This window comes from Gossypium arboreum, chromosome 13, assembly GCF_025698485.1.
Source record: "Gossypium arboreum isolate Shixiya-1 chromosome 13, ASM2569848v2, whole genome shotgun sequence".
Lineage (NCBI taxonomy): Eukaryota > Viridiplantae > Streptophyta > Magnoliopsida > Malvales > Malvaceae > Gossypium > Gossypium arboreum.
This window is the reverse complement of record NC_069082.1, coordinates 48,839,714-48,854,126: the sequence shown is the minus strand read 5'-3', so window position 1 is coordinate 48,854,126 and position 14,413 is coordinate 48,839,714. Positions and strand designations below refer to the sequence as shown.

General features: G+C 35.3%; 1 protein-coding gene across 1 annotated transcript; it reads right to left on the bottom strand.

Moving 5' to 3' along the window:
- Positions 1-3,238: 3,238 nt before the first annotated feature.
- LOC108464855 (auxin-induced protein 15A-like) lies at positions 3,239-3,889 on the bottom strand. Its single transcript, XM_017765132.2, has one exon. The coding sequence runs from the start codon at positions 3,726-3,728 to the stop codon at positions 3,423-3,425; it is 306 nt and encodes a 101-aa protein (XP_017620621.1). The 5' UTR covers positions 3,729-3,889; the 3' UTR covers positions 3,239-3,422.
- Between the last annotated feature and the right edge of the window lie 10,524 nt (positions 3,890-14,413).

Here is a 14,413-nt window from a genome sequence, read left to right as displayed (position 1 = left end):
TTGTAAAAGACGATAATATTAATATGTGTTTGGCCAATTGAAATGGCTTATAAATGTATATGTTTTGGTATGTTTTGGTATAAATGTGGTTACGGTTTCATAGTTGCTCAAATGGTTATATTTTGAGTTTGGTAAATGATCTATATGGTGTGATTGAAGTTATTAATTTGAGAAGTTATGTGCTTGTGAATTAATGCTTGATGATATAAGTGTTTGAATAGGTAATTGGCATTGACTTGAGTATTGATTTTGTTGATATGGATATGATATGAATAGTGTATAATGATGATGATTTTGGCTGCCTATTGTATGATGAATTGGTACCATTTTGGTTGTTTAAGTGATCATGAAAAAGGGTGGCAAATTGGCCATGCAAATGGACTATTTTTGTCCACACGGGTAGGGATACGGGCGTGTGTTTCAGCCGTGTGCGACACACGGTCATATTACACGGCGTGTGTCCCCTGGTGTTTAAATTAAATTGAAGTTAGTATGCTCCACACGGCCTCACACACAGATGTGTGACTGGGCGTGTGGCACAAGTCAGTAAACCCCTAAATGGCACACGGCCTAGCACACGGGCATGTGACTTGGTTGTGTTGCATAAGTCAGTATACCCTACAGGATTGGCACGGCCTAGTACACGGCTTGGCACATGGGCATGTGTGGCCACTTTGAAGGGCACACGGGCATGTGGTCAGCAGTGTGACCCAAGTCAGTATGTATGCCCTGTTTTCATACGGCCTGTGACACGGTCATGTCTGAAGCCGTGTGAGGCACGTGGCCTATTCACACGGGCGTGTGACCCTTGTATGTTTGAAAATTTTCTAAGTTTCCAAAATTTTCATATGTTATCGATTTAGTCCCGGACCAATTCTAAAACATGTTTTAGGCCTCATAGGCCCTTAAAAGGGACAATGCGACTGTGTTGAACGGTGTTTGAATATGAATGCATAAATGTATGTATTATGTATGATAAATTATGTGTTTTGATCGGTAATACCTCATAACCCTATTCTGACGGTGAATACGAGTGAGGAGTGTTACAATACTAGAAACCTCAGACGTTACCTTGCAAGCTCCACCATTGAAGATCATATTATTCCTATGTTTCCACACTGTCTATGCAATAATTCCAAACAAGATGTTTCAACACACACCCGGAATAACAATATAACGGAGTGTTTGCAAATTTTTGAGCAGCCATTCTTCCAAGTTCATAGAAAAGAAACTATCTGACATTTGTGACAGTACAAATTTAGTCCAAACTGCCCGAGTTACAATGCAATCTCTCACTACATGTAACGACGTTTCCATTTCACTCCCACACAGACTATAGAAACTATTATCCGTCATACCTGTTCTGCACCATTCTTTTAAAAGTACCCCGTATATTCGAATCTATGCATTTCATTCTCTTTACTGCTAGAAACAATATCACTACTTAGAAAAGATAAAAGAGCATTAGGAGGAATATCAAAATCATGAAAAGAAACAAAAGATAAAGCCACCCTTCGTCCAATGAAAGGATAATTCGGAGAAAATCGAATTAAAATAAATATAATACTAAACAAAAATATCAAATTCAAACACATTAATTTTTGACTAAGTTAACCCATTAATAACATTTTGACAATCAAACTTTATTAAAATTGTTAGTGTGAAGTCATGATAACACTTCTCGAATAGTAAAAATCTCAATAATACAAGGGTCTTAGCAAGTGTTAAAATCTCAACATTATTAAATTATTTTAGTAAAAATCTCATGGTTTTTGCTGTGTTTTAGTGATTTGAAATCACGTTGGGTAGAATTAAATGATAACCATTTTATAGAATTCACTTACTCGAATATTGTGACGTGTGTCTAAATATATAGAAGTTTATATTAACTTATGTTTTATAAGTTGAATTGGGGTTATGATATGATGCTCAAATAGATTAAGAATTGACGTAATTTAAATAAAAATATCCATTAACTAAATTAAAAAACAGTAACATTAACATATAATGGAACTTAAAAGACACAGGGCATATAATTATGTATAATAAATCTCAATTATTCAAAATCTAAATTACCTTTATTAATTATACTAAAACTTCATTGAAAGATAAATATAGTAATTGAATTATTTTATAAATTTAAATTTTAAAATAATTGGCTATTTAATTCACACAGACATGGAAGAAATATGTTTTTTTTTTTTGTAGTACATGAGTTTAACTTGAGGTGTACCTTTTTAATTAGAAGTATACTGTATATGGTCAAAGCCGATGGTTTTTCCGTGTGGAAATCAAATGATTTAAGAAAGAAAAAAAAAAGAACGTAAATATTATAGAGTGGCGTAAGACAGCAAATTACAGGTGATGGGGCGTCGAATTCAGTGGCCATTTTTTTCAGGGATAAACAATTGAAAAGCACATGCATTCACTGACGACTCACCGACTTCAACCATCCACCATATCTCACTAATTGCATGCATCAGCTTTTTAATAAATTATTATTAAAGAATTGGATAAAGATTTAAAAAAGAGCTAGAGCCTATATGCATGCAAACAGGTATGGGCGGCAGTTGAAAGAAGATGAAATCAGCGGCCAAGTTGAAGGCAATTTTCAACTTTCCAAGATCAGTTACTGACATAAGGAATCTGCAACAAACGCAGCGGAGAAATTAATGGCTTCTTTTGGATGTGGAAACCAGTGGCGATCTTCCTAAAAGAACGTAGTAGTTTCCGGCCCTAGTTGTAATATTTTATATTTTATACCTTCCAACCTCAATCATAAACTACATGCGTGCAAAATTATCACTGCATTATTTTTTTGGGCTCTGGCCGTTTGACAGTCTACCAATAAGAAAATATTGATTTTAAGTTATTTTTTTTAAGATGATTGCATAATAACTAAATACAAGACATTGGAGTATTTTTGAAGATTTATATTTGGTGCAGATAACACTTCTTGCAGGAGGATTTATTTTTGAAAATCTGTATAATCATTTTATTTATTGATGGTGTATAAAATTATATATTAAATATTATTTTTATTTTATAAATGTTTATTATTGTGCCTAAAGGGAAGACAGAAAAAGTTTAATAACTTGTGTAAAAATTGCCTTACAATCCTTTCTCAAGTTTATTAAAGAGTTAATTTGAGGTCTAAAATTTTTGTGCCTGTTTCGGATTTCCTTTAATACGTTAATACTACTGATTTTATAGGAAAGCAATCGGTAATACCTTCAAATTTGCCATTAAAAAAAGTGATTGATCTGATTCATTCAGAGTTGCTAAGAACAACACGTTTTTGTTGTCAGGGAAGAATCATAATCTCATTGCCATGCAATTTTTGCTGTCTTTTACAAATTACAGTATGTTTACAAGCTAAGAAAATTAACTTTTACTTCATTCCTTGTTGGTGGAGGAAGCATTTATGAACAGCTCAATACTGTAGTTAGACTGATGAAGTACTCTTCACTGCATGGAATTGTGAGGCCACCCATCGGATGGTTGAATCCGAATTCTTCCTCGGCTCGATTTAACAGGTCTTGAAACAAAGGATGATTCAAATAAGATACCGGAATCACGAACCTTTTCCGGTTGCCTTCCCCGACATAAACCGCAATATGGCCTTTAGGAACATTTGATGTTGCCAATGCTGCATTCCCAATTTTACCTGAAAGAGTTCGCTGGAGCTTTTGTTTTGCATGAGCTAAGCCCATTAGTTGAATACCCATTTTAGAGAAGAAAATAGATTGCACAAAGAAGATCACGAATATTTGATTTAAGTGATAAGCTTTACTGTTTTTGAAAATTGAAGACTTGGTTTGAGAATGGTATCTTTAGTGCCATAATATATAGAGGGAGATAACAATTTGCAAACCTTAAAGACACTGGATAGGGTAGTGATATGTTATTGAAAGAATATTTAGAAACATACCAGGTGAAGCAATTAGTTAAGTTTCACATGGTTCTGTTTTGTCTGTTGCTAGGCATCCTGCCCTACCACCTTAAAGAAAATGGCAACTTGTTAAATTTTTATGTGAATATAACTTCCCTATGTTTTGATCTTATAAAGGCACTGACTGTACCAAACACTCCTCTTGATCTTAGACTATTGAAGATTCATTTCGATTATTCACAAAAGCATTGAATTTAGACCTTGTTCCTTGGTTGCTTTACTTTGTGCCAACTACCCAATATACTTTTGAGGGTTATTGCAGATCCTCTATATCCCTAAGACTTGTCTGAAATGATGTATTGATATCAGCTAACTTTAGTAATAGTATTAGTATATATCCTCCTCATCTATTCATTTAAGACTGGTATCTTGGACTACTAACTTGGTCAAGTCACACTCAATTCAGCTAGTGAATCGATTTGTCAAAATAAATTATTTCCAAGTTGCAACTACTATTTCCTTTTTGGCAATATCAAAGCCCTTATTGATTTTCCATAGTAGATGCCCAACTCTGCAACAGACGAACACACTTTCGAAATGCTAGTTATAAGTTTGGGTTGCAGAATGTATTCTTTAGGACTATAACATAACATGATAATAAAGATTTTATGGTTCATTACTTTGATCATGGTTTATCTGCCGACGAATTAGATTAGTGTGTACCATATCTTGTTGACATGTCAATGACATACATGCACGTATTATTATATATTTGAATGTTCAATGTATGGTCTTTGTCTAATTTAGGAATCTCTCAATGCTCCATATATCAAATGCCTTGAATACCAAATGTGAATGAATGGTCTATATCAAATGAATGCATCAAGGTGATGTGTAAGCATCAATGTCCTTTTGAAACTGTTCTTGTTGGAAAATATCAGATGATTCCCAGCAATCGCATACTTTCAAAAGTTCCTACCTCTGCTTTTTCTTTACAATAGGTTACGAACTGAAAGAACAAGGAATAAAATGAAGCTTCCATTAGCAATCTGTAACAACTAAGTAATAAGTTTCTTAGTGGATATCAGTAGGTATTGTTCTTGATTCATGCATAAACTAATACTGGATTTTCCTATCTGTTTCTGTCAAACATAAAGAGATCGATCACTGAACTTGCGACAAATCCTCAAACATAAAGAGATTATTATACTTGAGACAAATCATATTGTTCAATAGATGGTTTTGTGTGATACAACATAATTCCCTACCAATTTGTGCATGTAAGTTGAATTACTCGTTTAGTGAATCAGAAAACATGCATGCAACTATGTATTGGCATGCCATTTAGCAAAACAATGAATAGTTTGATCTGCATATAGTTTATAGCAGTTTTTTTCTTTCTGACTTTCACTCATTGATATTGTTGAGTTTTTGAACAATTTATCCGAAGGAGGTATGAAGCTCAGTGTAGAACTTGAGTAACAACGTAACAAATTCGGATAAAGAATGAAGGAAGATTGAGCTTCAAAAGGCTTGATATTTGCAGGATAAACAAACAAAATTTTACTTGGTAAAAGAAAGTAAAAATTGAGAGAGTATTTTTCTTAAATAATTTCTATTGAAGCTCATTAATTAAAAAGATGACATAATGCCAATACATATATCAGTCATAAGCTGGTCAGCTTTAACAGGTTTCACTTACTATTTTTAGGCTTTATTGCAACTTGCACAACTTGCACAAGTAGGTAAGTTGATCTATCAATCTTATCAGCACCCAATTACATTAAATACACTACGTACCTACTTAGTTCTAATTTAACTAAGTTACAAAATATTACTTAAAGTAACAAAATGAAACTGAAATTAAACAGTAGCATCAACTTCAGTAGCTGCATGTATACTTCATGTGCTGCAAGTGCGACTTGATCTGCTTCTTCATACTTCATCCGCATAACTTATGTTGCATGGTCTATTCCTTGGTTGCTTTATCTTCTGCATGCATGCCAACTTCAACACTTCTCCTTGGCTTGCATGCTGCAAACTCCCATTTTGGCTCTTAAATCTTCAAATCTTAATCAACAAGTTGTTCTTCATAACTGCAATGAATCAGCTTCACTTCTTGAGCTTGCTCCATCTCTCTAGCAAAGTGAAATTTGATCTTGAAGTGTTTCGTTTTCCCATGGAACACTGGATTTTTTGTAATTACAACAGCAAATTGGTTGTCACAATTTATCTCTGTTGCTTCCCTTTGGTGTAGATTCAAATCAGCCATGATCTTTCTCAGCCTAATGGCTTGATTAACAGCACTAGCAGCTGCTACATATTCTGTTTCAGCAGTTGATTGAGCAGCAACATTTTTCTTCTTCGAACTCCAACAAAAAATGGCTGAACCAAGGGTGAATAGATACCTTGACGAACTCTTCATATCATTTATTGATCTAGCCCAATCAATATCATCATAGCCAATTAATTTCATGTTATCAACTTTGCTAAACAACATTCCATAGCTCTGTGTATCTTTGATGTACCTGAGCACTCTTTTGGCAGCTTGAAAGTGCTTTTCATTGCAGCTATGCATGAATCTTGAAAGCAAACCCACAACAAACATAATGTCTGCCTAGTGGCAATTAAATAGAGTAAACATCCAACTAAACTTCTGTAGGTTGATTCACTAACCTTCTCAAAATCACCTTGGCTTGATAGTTTTTCTCCAATGGCAACTAGTGTACTTGTTGCCTTTCAATTTTGCATGGAGAATTTGCTTAGAATTTTGGAGACAAAAGCTTTCTGGCTTAGGAAGATTCCATGCTGTGTTTGTGATACTTCCATGCCAAGGAAGTAAGACATTTGTCCCAAATCAAACATCTCAAACACTTGTTGCATTTTGCACTTGAAATCTATCAGCATTGCTTGGTCCCCTCCTGGTACTAACAGAACATCAACATATAGAGACACTATCAGTTGAGTTTCACTACCTTGCTTTTTCACATACAAAGTAGGCTCACTGATGCTTCTTTCAAATCCAAGGCTAGCTAGATAGCCATTGATCCTACTATATCATGCTCTTGGAGCTTGTTTCAAGCCATACAAGGCTTTCTTCAGTTTGTACACCTTGTCTTCTTCACCAACAATTTTGAAGCCTTCAGGCTGCTCAACATATATCTCTTCTTCAAGGAAACCATTAAGAAAGGCTATCTTCACATCGAGCTGATGGATTTTCCATTGCATTTGTACTACTAAGGCAACTAGCAGCCTTATGGAATCAAGCCTAACCACTGGTGCAAAGGTTTCAAAGTAGTCAATGCCATACTTTTGGCTAAACCCTTTTACAATCAGCCTTGCTTTCAGTTTGTTCAAGCTTCTATCAGCATTGTGCTTTTTCTAAAAACCCACTTCACTCTAATGACTTTTCTGTTGAGTGGTCTTTCAACTAGCTGCCAGGTCTGATTCTTCTCAATCATACTGATTTCATCAGCCATTTCCTGTTTCCAGCCTTGATAAGCTTCAGCTTCTTCAAAGCAGCTTGGTTCAACTGTAACACCCCATACTCATGCCCTACACCGGGACGGGATATGAGGCATTACCTAACTTGATCTTATGCATACAAACGTTTTCATATCACCAAAACATGGTCAAATTAAAAAAATTTTCAATTTTTATTATAAACTCTTTAATAAGAGCCTATGAGGCTCAAAACATCCATTGGAACCCATTCAAAATCAATCCGAGTCCTTCAAAGAACTCTGAAACTAACACTTAAAACAGGGGCACACGCCCATGTGAGAGGGGCAACATGCTCGTGTGACCATTTAGGCATGGTCGTGCAGAGCCACACGGCCTAAGCACATTGTGACACGCCCATGTCTTTTACCCATGTAGATTTATTTTCTAATTCAAAACTATAAGGGTTTTCACATGGCCTGACATATGCCCGTGTCCATAAACCGTGTCCTTCACACGGCCATCACCCGCTGGTGTGTAAAAACTTGGACATTATGTTTCCGACGTTAGCAATCCTTAAGGGCTACACGGCCAAGGCACACGCCCTTGTGCTAGACCCTGCCCTTCACATGGCTGAGGCACACGGCAGTATCTCTGCCCGTGTGTTTACTACCATGCATACTGACTTGAAATTTTTATGTGCATAAACTGTGTCCTTCACACGGCCATCACCCGCTGGTGTGTAAAAACTTGGACATTATGTTTTCGACGTCAGCAATCCTTAAGGGCCATACGGCCAAGGCACACGCCCTTGTGCTAGACCCTGCCCTTCACACGGCTAAGGCACACGGCAGTGTCTCTGCCCGTGTGTTTACTACCATGCATACTGACTTGAAATTTTTATGTGCAGGGGACACACGGCTGAACAACATTGTAACACCCCGTACCCGAGACCGTTACCGGAGTCGAACACGAGGTGCTAACCGACTAATTCATTTACTCTCACAGTCCAATTAAAAATTTTCCAGATGACTGGCTAACTGCATCACTGTCACCTTAAAAATCATAACTTGAGTTACACAACTTGAAAATCAGATTCGTGATTTTTCCCCGAAACTAGACTCATATGTCCATCTACATATTTTTTCTTAGAATTTTTGGTCGGGCCAATTAGTACAGTTTATTAGTTAAAGTCTCCCCTATTCCAGGGTTTGACTACACTGACCTTCATGAATTACGAATCGGATATCTCCCTGCACAGGGATTCAATACTGATTCCGTTTGTTTCTATAGAAACTGGACTCAAAAAGGAATCTATACATATATGGCATGACTTCTAAATGTCTCTGGTTAATTTATAATGAATTTCCAAAGTCAGATTAGGGGATCTAGAAACCGTTCTGGCCCTGTCTCACGAAAACTTTAACATCTCATAATATAATGTTCATATGAACGTTTCGTTACTTTCCTATGAAAATAGATTCATCAAGGTTCGATTACATAATTTATTCGCTATTTAATTCCATTCCTACTATTTTTAGAGATTTTTCACATCCACATCACTGCTGCTGCCAGCATTTATTTTTAAGGTAAACTTTACCTATTTCATGATCCTCCATGGATCAACTAGAGTTTGTCATACATATACCAAAAGTGATCATGAATAACCATTCCCATGACTAACCGTTACCAACATTTCCATACCTCTCGATGGACGACATACAAAATGATTACAATGCTATGATCAAAGTATACTTAAAGCCATTTTCGCATGGCTTATATACATTAACCAAAATATCCTCCGCTACTAGTCTATTCTATACATGCCATAAGATATTCCAAAACGTAAAGTACCAAACAGTGGGTAGTGATAGTGTGACTAGTTCTTGACGATCCTCGAGCCTGTAGCTTCCAATGAGATCTATAAAACAGAGGAAACAAAGTAAACGGAGTAAGCATTACAATGCTTAGTAAGTTTTAAGCAGTGTCAACAGATAACAACCAAATTATAACATAGTTGTTCGTATTTTTATTTCACTCTTCTTTCGGGCATACTATCCCCTTTTCCGAATATGCACATCTCATCATATACAATAGGCAGATAAACTCTCACATAAAAGTGAGCTCATGTGACATAGATATATCATATGATTTCACATAACCTCTCACACTAAACCGATGTCACATAATCATAGGAATAGTCCCATAGATTGCTCTCGTGTGCATCATATATAAACTTGGAGTACATACCTGTTTAACCTTTCGCATTGCGTATATTTGTAAGCAATTCTTATTACGAAGTCTTACCCGGACATAATCTCCACACGTAGTCATCGGGTCTTACCCTGACATAATCTCCACACGTAGTCATCGGGTCTCACCCGGAACATATTTCCAAGTTTCATGTACATTTAATCACATGTTACAACATTCACATTAGCCATTCGGCTTTACCACATATACATATCACACATATATTTCACATTCATCACATCGGCCATTAGGCCTTATCACATATATACACTTTCACATTCATCGCATTGGCCATTAGGCCTTATCACATATATATACACTTTCACATTCATCACATCGGCCATTAGGCCTTATCACATATATACACACTTTCTCATTCATCACATCGGCCATTAGGCCATATCACATATATACACACTTTCACATTCATCACATCGGCCATTAGGCCTTATCACATATATACACACTTTCACATTCATCACATTGGCCATTAGGCCTTATCACATATATACACACTTTCACATTCATCATATCGGCCATTAGGCCTTATCACATATATATATCTCATACATATTTCATATTTTTCTTGTACATCAATTTCAGCAATAGCTTATAAGCAACTTAAATAGTTTCATCAAAGTTTACAACAAAATCACATATTCACTACATGCAGTTTTCCTGAGCAACAGTCACTAAATTGTTTATAACTGGAGCTACAAAACTCAAAATCAATTGCCGTTAATTTTCCCCGAATGTAGACTCATGTATCTTTCATTCATAAAATTTTCAGAATTTTAGGTGTGGCCAATCAATACCATATTTTTTTTAAAGTTTCCCCTGTTTCACTATTTGACTAATCTGACCACTCTTCACTACAAATCAAATTTCTCATTGTACGGAATTCAAAATGTGTTCTATTTGATTTCATTTAAAACTATACTCATTAAGGAGTCTAACCATATAAATCTTATCTTATAACCATTTTTGTACAAATTATAATGATTTTCCAAAAACAGAACAGGGATTTTTGAGTCATTCGACACCGTCCCACACAACTTTAAATATCTCTTTATAGGAAATTTCTTTGCTTCCACGGTCTCTTTTATAAGAAACTAGACCAACTAAGATTTGATTACATATTTTATTCAGCCTATAATTCCACACAAAAATTTATAGTGATTTTCTAAAATCACATTACTGCTGCTGTCCAAGCAAATTATCACAATTTGCTCTTAAATTTCCAAGTCCAAACACTTATGAACTTACCATTTGGGTTTAAGACATATCATGGCCACATCATATCTTATTAAATCAACTCATTATGTCCTATTATGATTGAATTTACTCAACGATTAATCGCTTAAAACTTACCTCGAAGTGGTTGACGACTAGATACCCTCGGCTATTCATTTACTTTCTCTTTCCCTTATCCGACTTTGATCCTCTAGGCTCTTGAGCTAAATCAAACAATTTACTTCCCAATCAAACACAATCACACGGCATCCATATACATTTTAGAACCATTCTTAACATATTTACTACTCAAGCATGTAACTTAACAACTTAACCATTAGTTGTCGAACCACAAACAAAACATATTCATACGTCAATATCTCAAACCTTACCATAACAACCAATATGCAAGATATCACATATACATAACTTAGCTTACGAGAACATATGTATTACATCATAAACACATCTTTTACCAATTACCTCACTTAAGCCAAATTTTTATAATCAATCACAAAGAAAAATATACCACAATCACACTTCCAAAATGAGCTACCTCCATGGCCGATTATACTTCATCATTAACATATCTCATTTTCGAATCATATAATCAACATTTGTTCAAGACATCAAACCTCTTTAATTTCGGCTATTACTAATATAAACATTCACAAATCATATTCTTAGGAAGACCGATTTCTTTCCATAACACATTCATCTTAATAGCTAGCTTAGCAAACCTCGATTTAACACAAAATCTACCTTGGCCGAATATCATCCCCATGATATAGCAAAGTTTTGAACCATGGACTAATTAGAACTCAAGCTAGCAACTAAGAACATGCATGAATCTCATGGCACAACCTCAAACATACCTTAATCTAGACACAAGTATGGCCAAACCTCCTCCTAATCCTCTTCCAAACCAAGCATGAAGCAAGAACCCTTCCTTCTTCCTTAGAATTTCAGCTCAAAGAAATGAAAAAAGATGAACAACAAATTTTTTCTTCTCTTTCCTTCAACTCACGCAAAGGGGAACACTCACCATTCTCTTTTTTTTGTTCCTTTCATTATTAAATTCCCATGCTTATTATTTTATTTTTTCTTACATACACCATTGTCCCAACATGTTTTATGACATGTTTTTACCCATAATCCTTGTCATTGCCACCACTAGCTATTAGGGGGAAATTTGACATGCAAGTCCCCCTTTGATTACATGCACTATTAGGTCCTTATAGATTAGCCTATCACATTTCAAAAGTGTCACACAAGTCCTAATAACTGAATTCACATGCAATCGACTAAATCGAAGCTTGAAATTTTCACACATTCATATTCACATATTTTAGACCATAAATATCACATCCAAATAATTTGGTGACTCGGTTTAGCGGTCCCGAAACCGCTTTCCGACTAGGGTCACTTTAGGGCTGTCACAAACACACCCATGAAGTTGACCATGTGTCACTGACGGCCTAGATACACGCCCGTGTGTCTACCTGTGTGGACAAAATAAGGCTATTTACTAAGCCTCCTTGCCACCCTTACATATCCTTATCTACACAAGATCAACCAAGATCAATACGAACATAACATGCATAACCAAAACAGCCAACAACCATTAGAATTTTGCAACATTGCATTGAATAATAATTGGTGTTAGCCAACATTCATGGTCTATACAAAATTAGTATCATTTTTATCATATGAGCCAACATATTATGGCTAACTAACAAAATAATAAAGAAAAGACTTCAGTCCTTATACATGCCAGAAAAAAAAAAAAACAATTAAACTAGCTATACCAAGGTCTTAAGTGATAGTATGATCGAAGCTTTAAGACGTCACTAGATTCCCGATGCTAGCTTGGCGGAACTATAAGGAAAGAAAAGAAAGGAGGGTAAGCGTGGAAGCTTAATAAGTACATATATGCAAATAAAGTGTAATTAAAAGAAAATCATATTCGTCAAACGGTAACTTGTCATGCTTAAAAGATATAAATCCTTTAACATCTCTATCTTACTCTTCCTTTCATTCATGTATACTTAATGCATCTCATCCCTTACTCAGGTACTATCCATAAGTTCAGTATACATAGCTCATCAAGCTTTCACCAATTAAATCTTCAATGTTACCCGTTGAACTCTCGGAATACATATGGATAGGTGGGAAATTTGCATCTAATTACCATATAAGAAATCAGGGCTACCTCGTACTATGAAACGCTCACATTTGAGCTACTCACGGGCCTTTTTATCAGGTCAGGACTTGGACCCCATAGCTATCATGTAACGTTTGCTCATTGAACCACTTACGGGTTTGTACACAAAGCTAGTACCCGGACCCAGGTTACCTATACCATTCATATCATGAACTCAGACTCAACTCATGAGTTCAGACCACATAATTTTTATAACATACCCCTTTGTATCCTATGATATGTCTAAGGTCCAACGGGATTTCATAACTAGCCGAATAGCATCGTACTTGCTCATAATGTACTTTACTCACATAACATGTCATTTTTACAATCATGGAAACAAATAAAATTTAGATACATAACAACAATGAGCCAATTACACATGTATATTATCAAAATATTCCAAAGTAAGCTTCAATAACACATTATTCACATATGTACTTACCTTGATACAAAATGATGAAGACGAGCTTAATCCTCGTAAACTTTGCTCTTACCCTGATCAAGACCCGAATCACCCTTCTCTTGATCTAATTTAATAAAATTCATTTATTTCATCAGCACATCAATTTGGACACTCAAAATTTCATAATTGGGTGAAATGACAATTTTGCCCTAAGACTTTTACAAAATGACCATTTTACCCCTATGCTCGAAAGTAAATTTTTTTTATCGAATTTCTCCCTATTATAAGCCTAGCCGAACCCTTTTTACTCTTATAGCAATCCAAAATTTCCACTATTTCACACATTTATCACTATTTTACAACTTATGCAAAATAGTCCCTATTAGGGTTTTCATGAGAAATCCCTTCACAAAAGTTGTTTATTACTCATCTAAGACTCATATTATTCCACAAAAATTCAGAAAACAACCTAAATGCTCTAATGGAAAAATCGTAAACTTCCAACCATTTTGTAAAATAGTCCTCTCATTAGAAAGCTCATGACAGAAGAGTCGTAAAAATGTAAAAATCATTAAGAAAACTCATTAAAATCACTTACTTGTAGAGAGACTAAGTGTCTAAAAATTTTGAAGCTCAAAAAACCTCTAATGGCTGCATTTTTCGGTGATGGATAAGAAGAGGAAAAGATGATATCTTTTCCTCTTTATTTTATTCTTACTCTAGTCAAAATTGGTCACCAACCCACCTAATTTTGACCATTTCTCTTTCTTTTGTCTCCTATGGCCGGCTAGCCTAAGCATTGGGGGTCTAATTGCTCTTTAAAGGCCCCAAATTTAGGTTCTTTAGCTAATTGACACCCTTATCTAACATAATAGGTTTTTTTGCACTTTATGCGATTTAGACATTTTTCGTAATTAAGCAAGCAATCGCTAAAATTAATTCACCAAAATTTCCATGCACTTATCTACTCTTGTTACAATACATA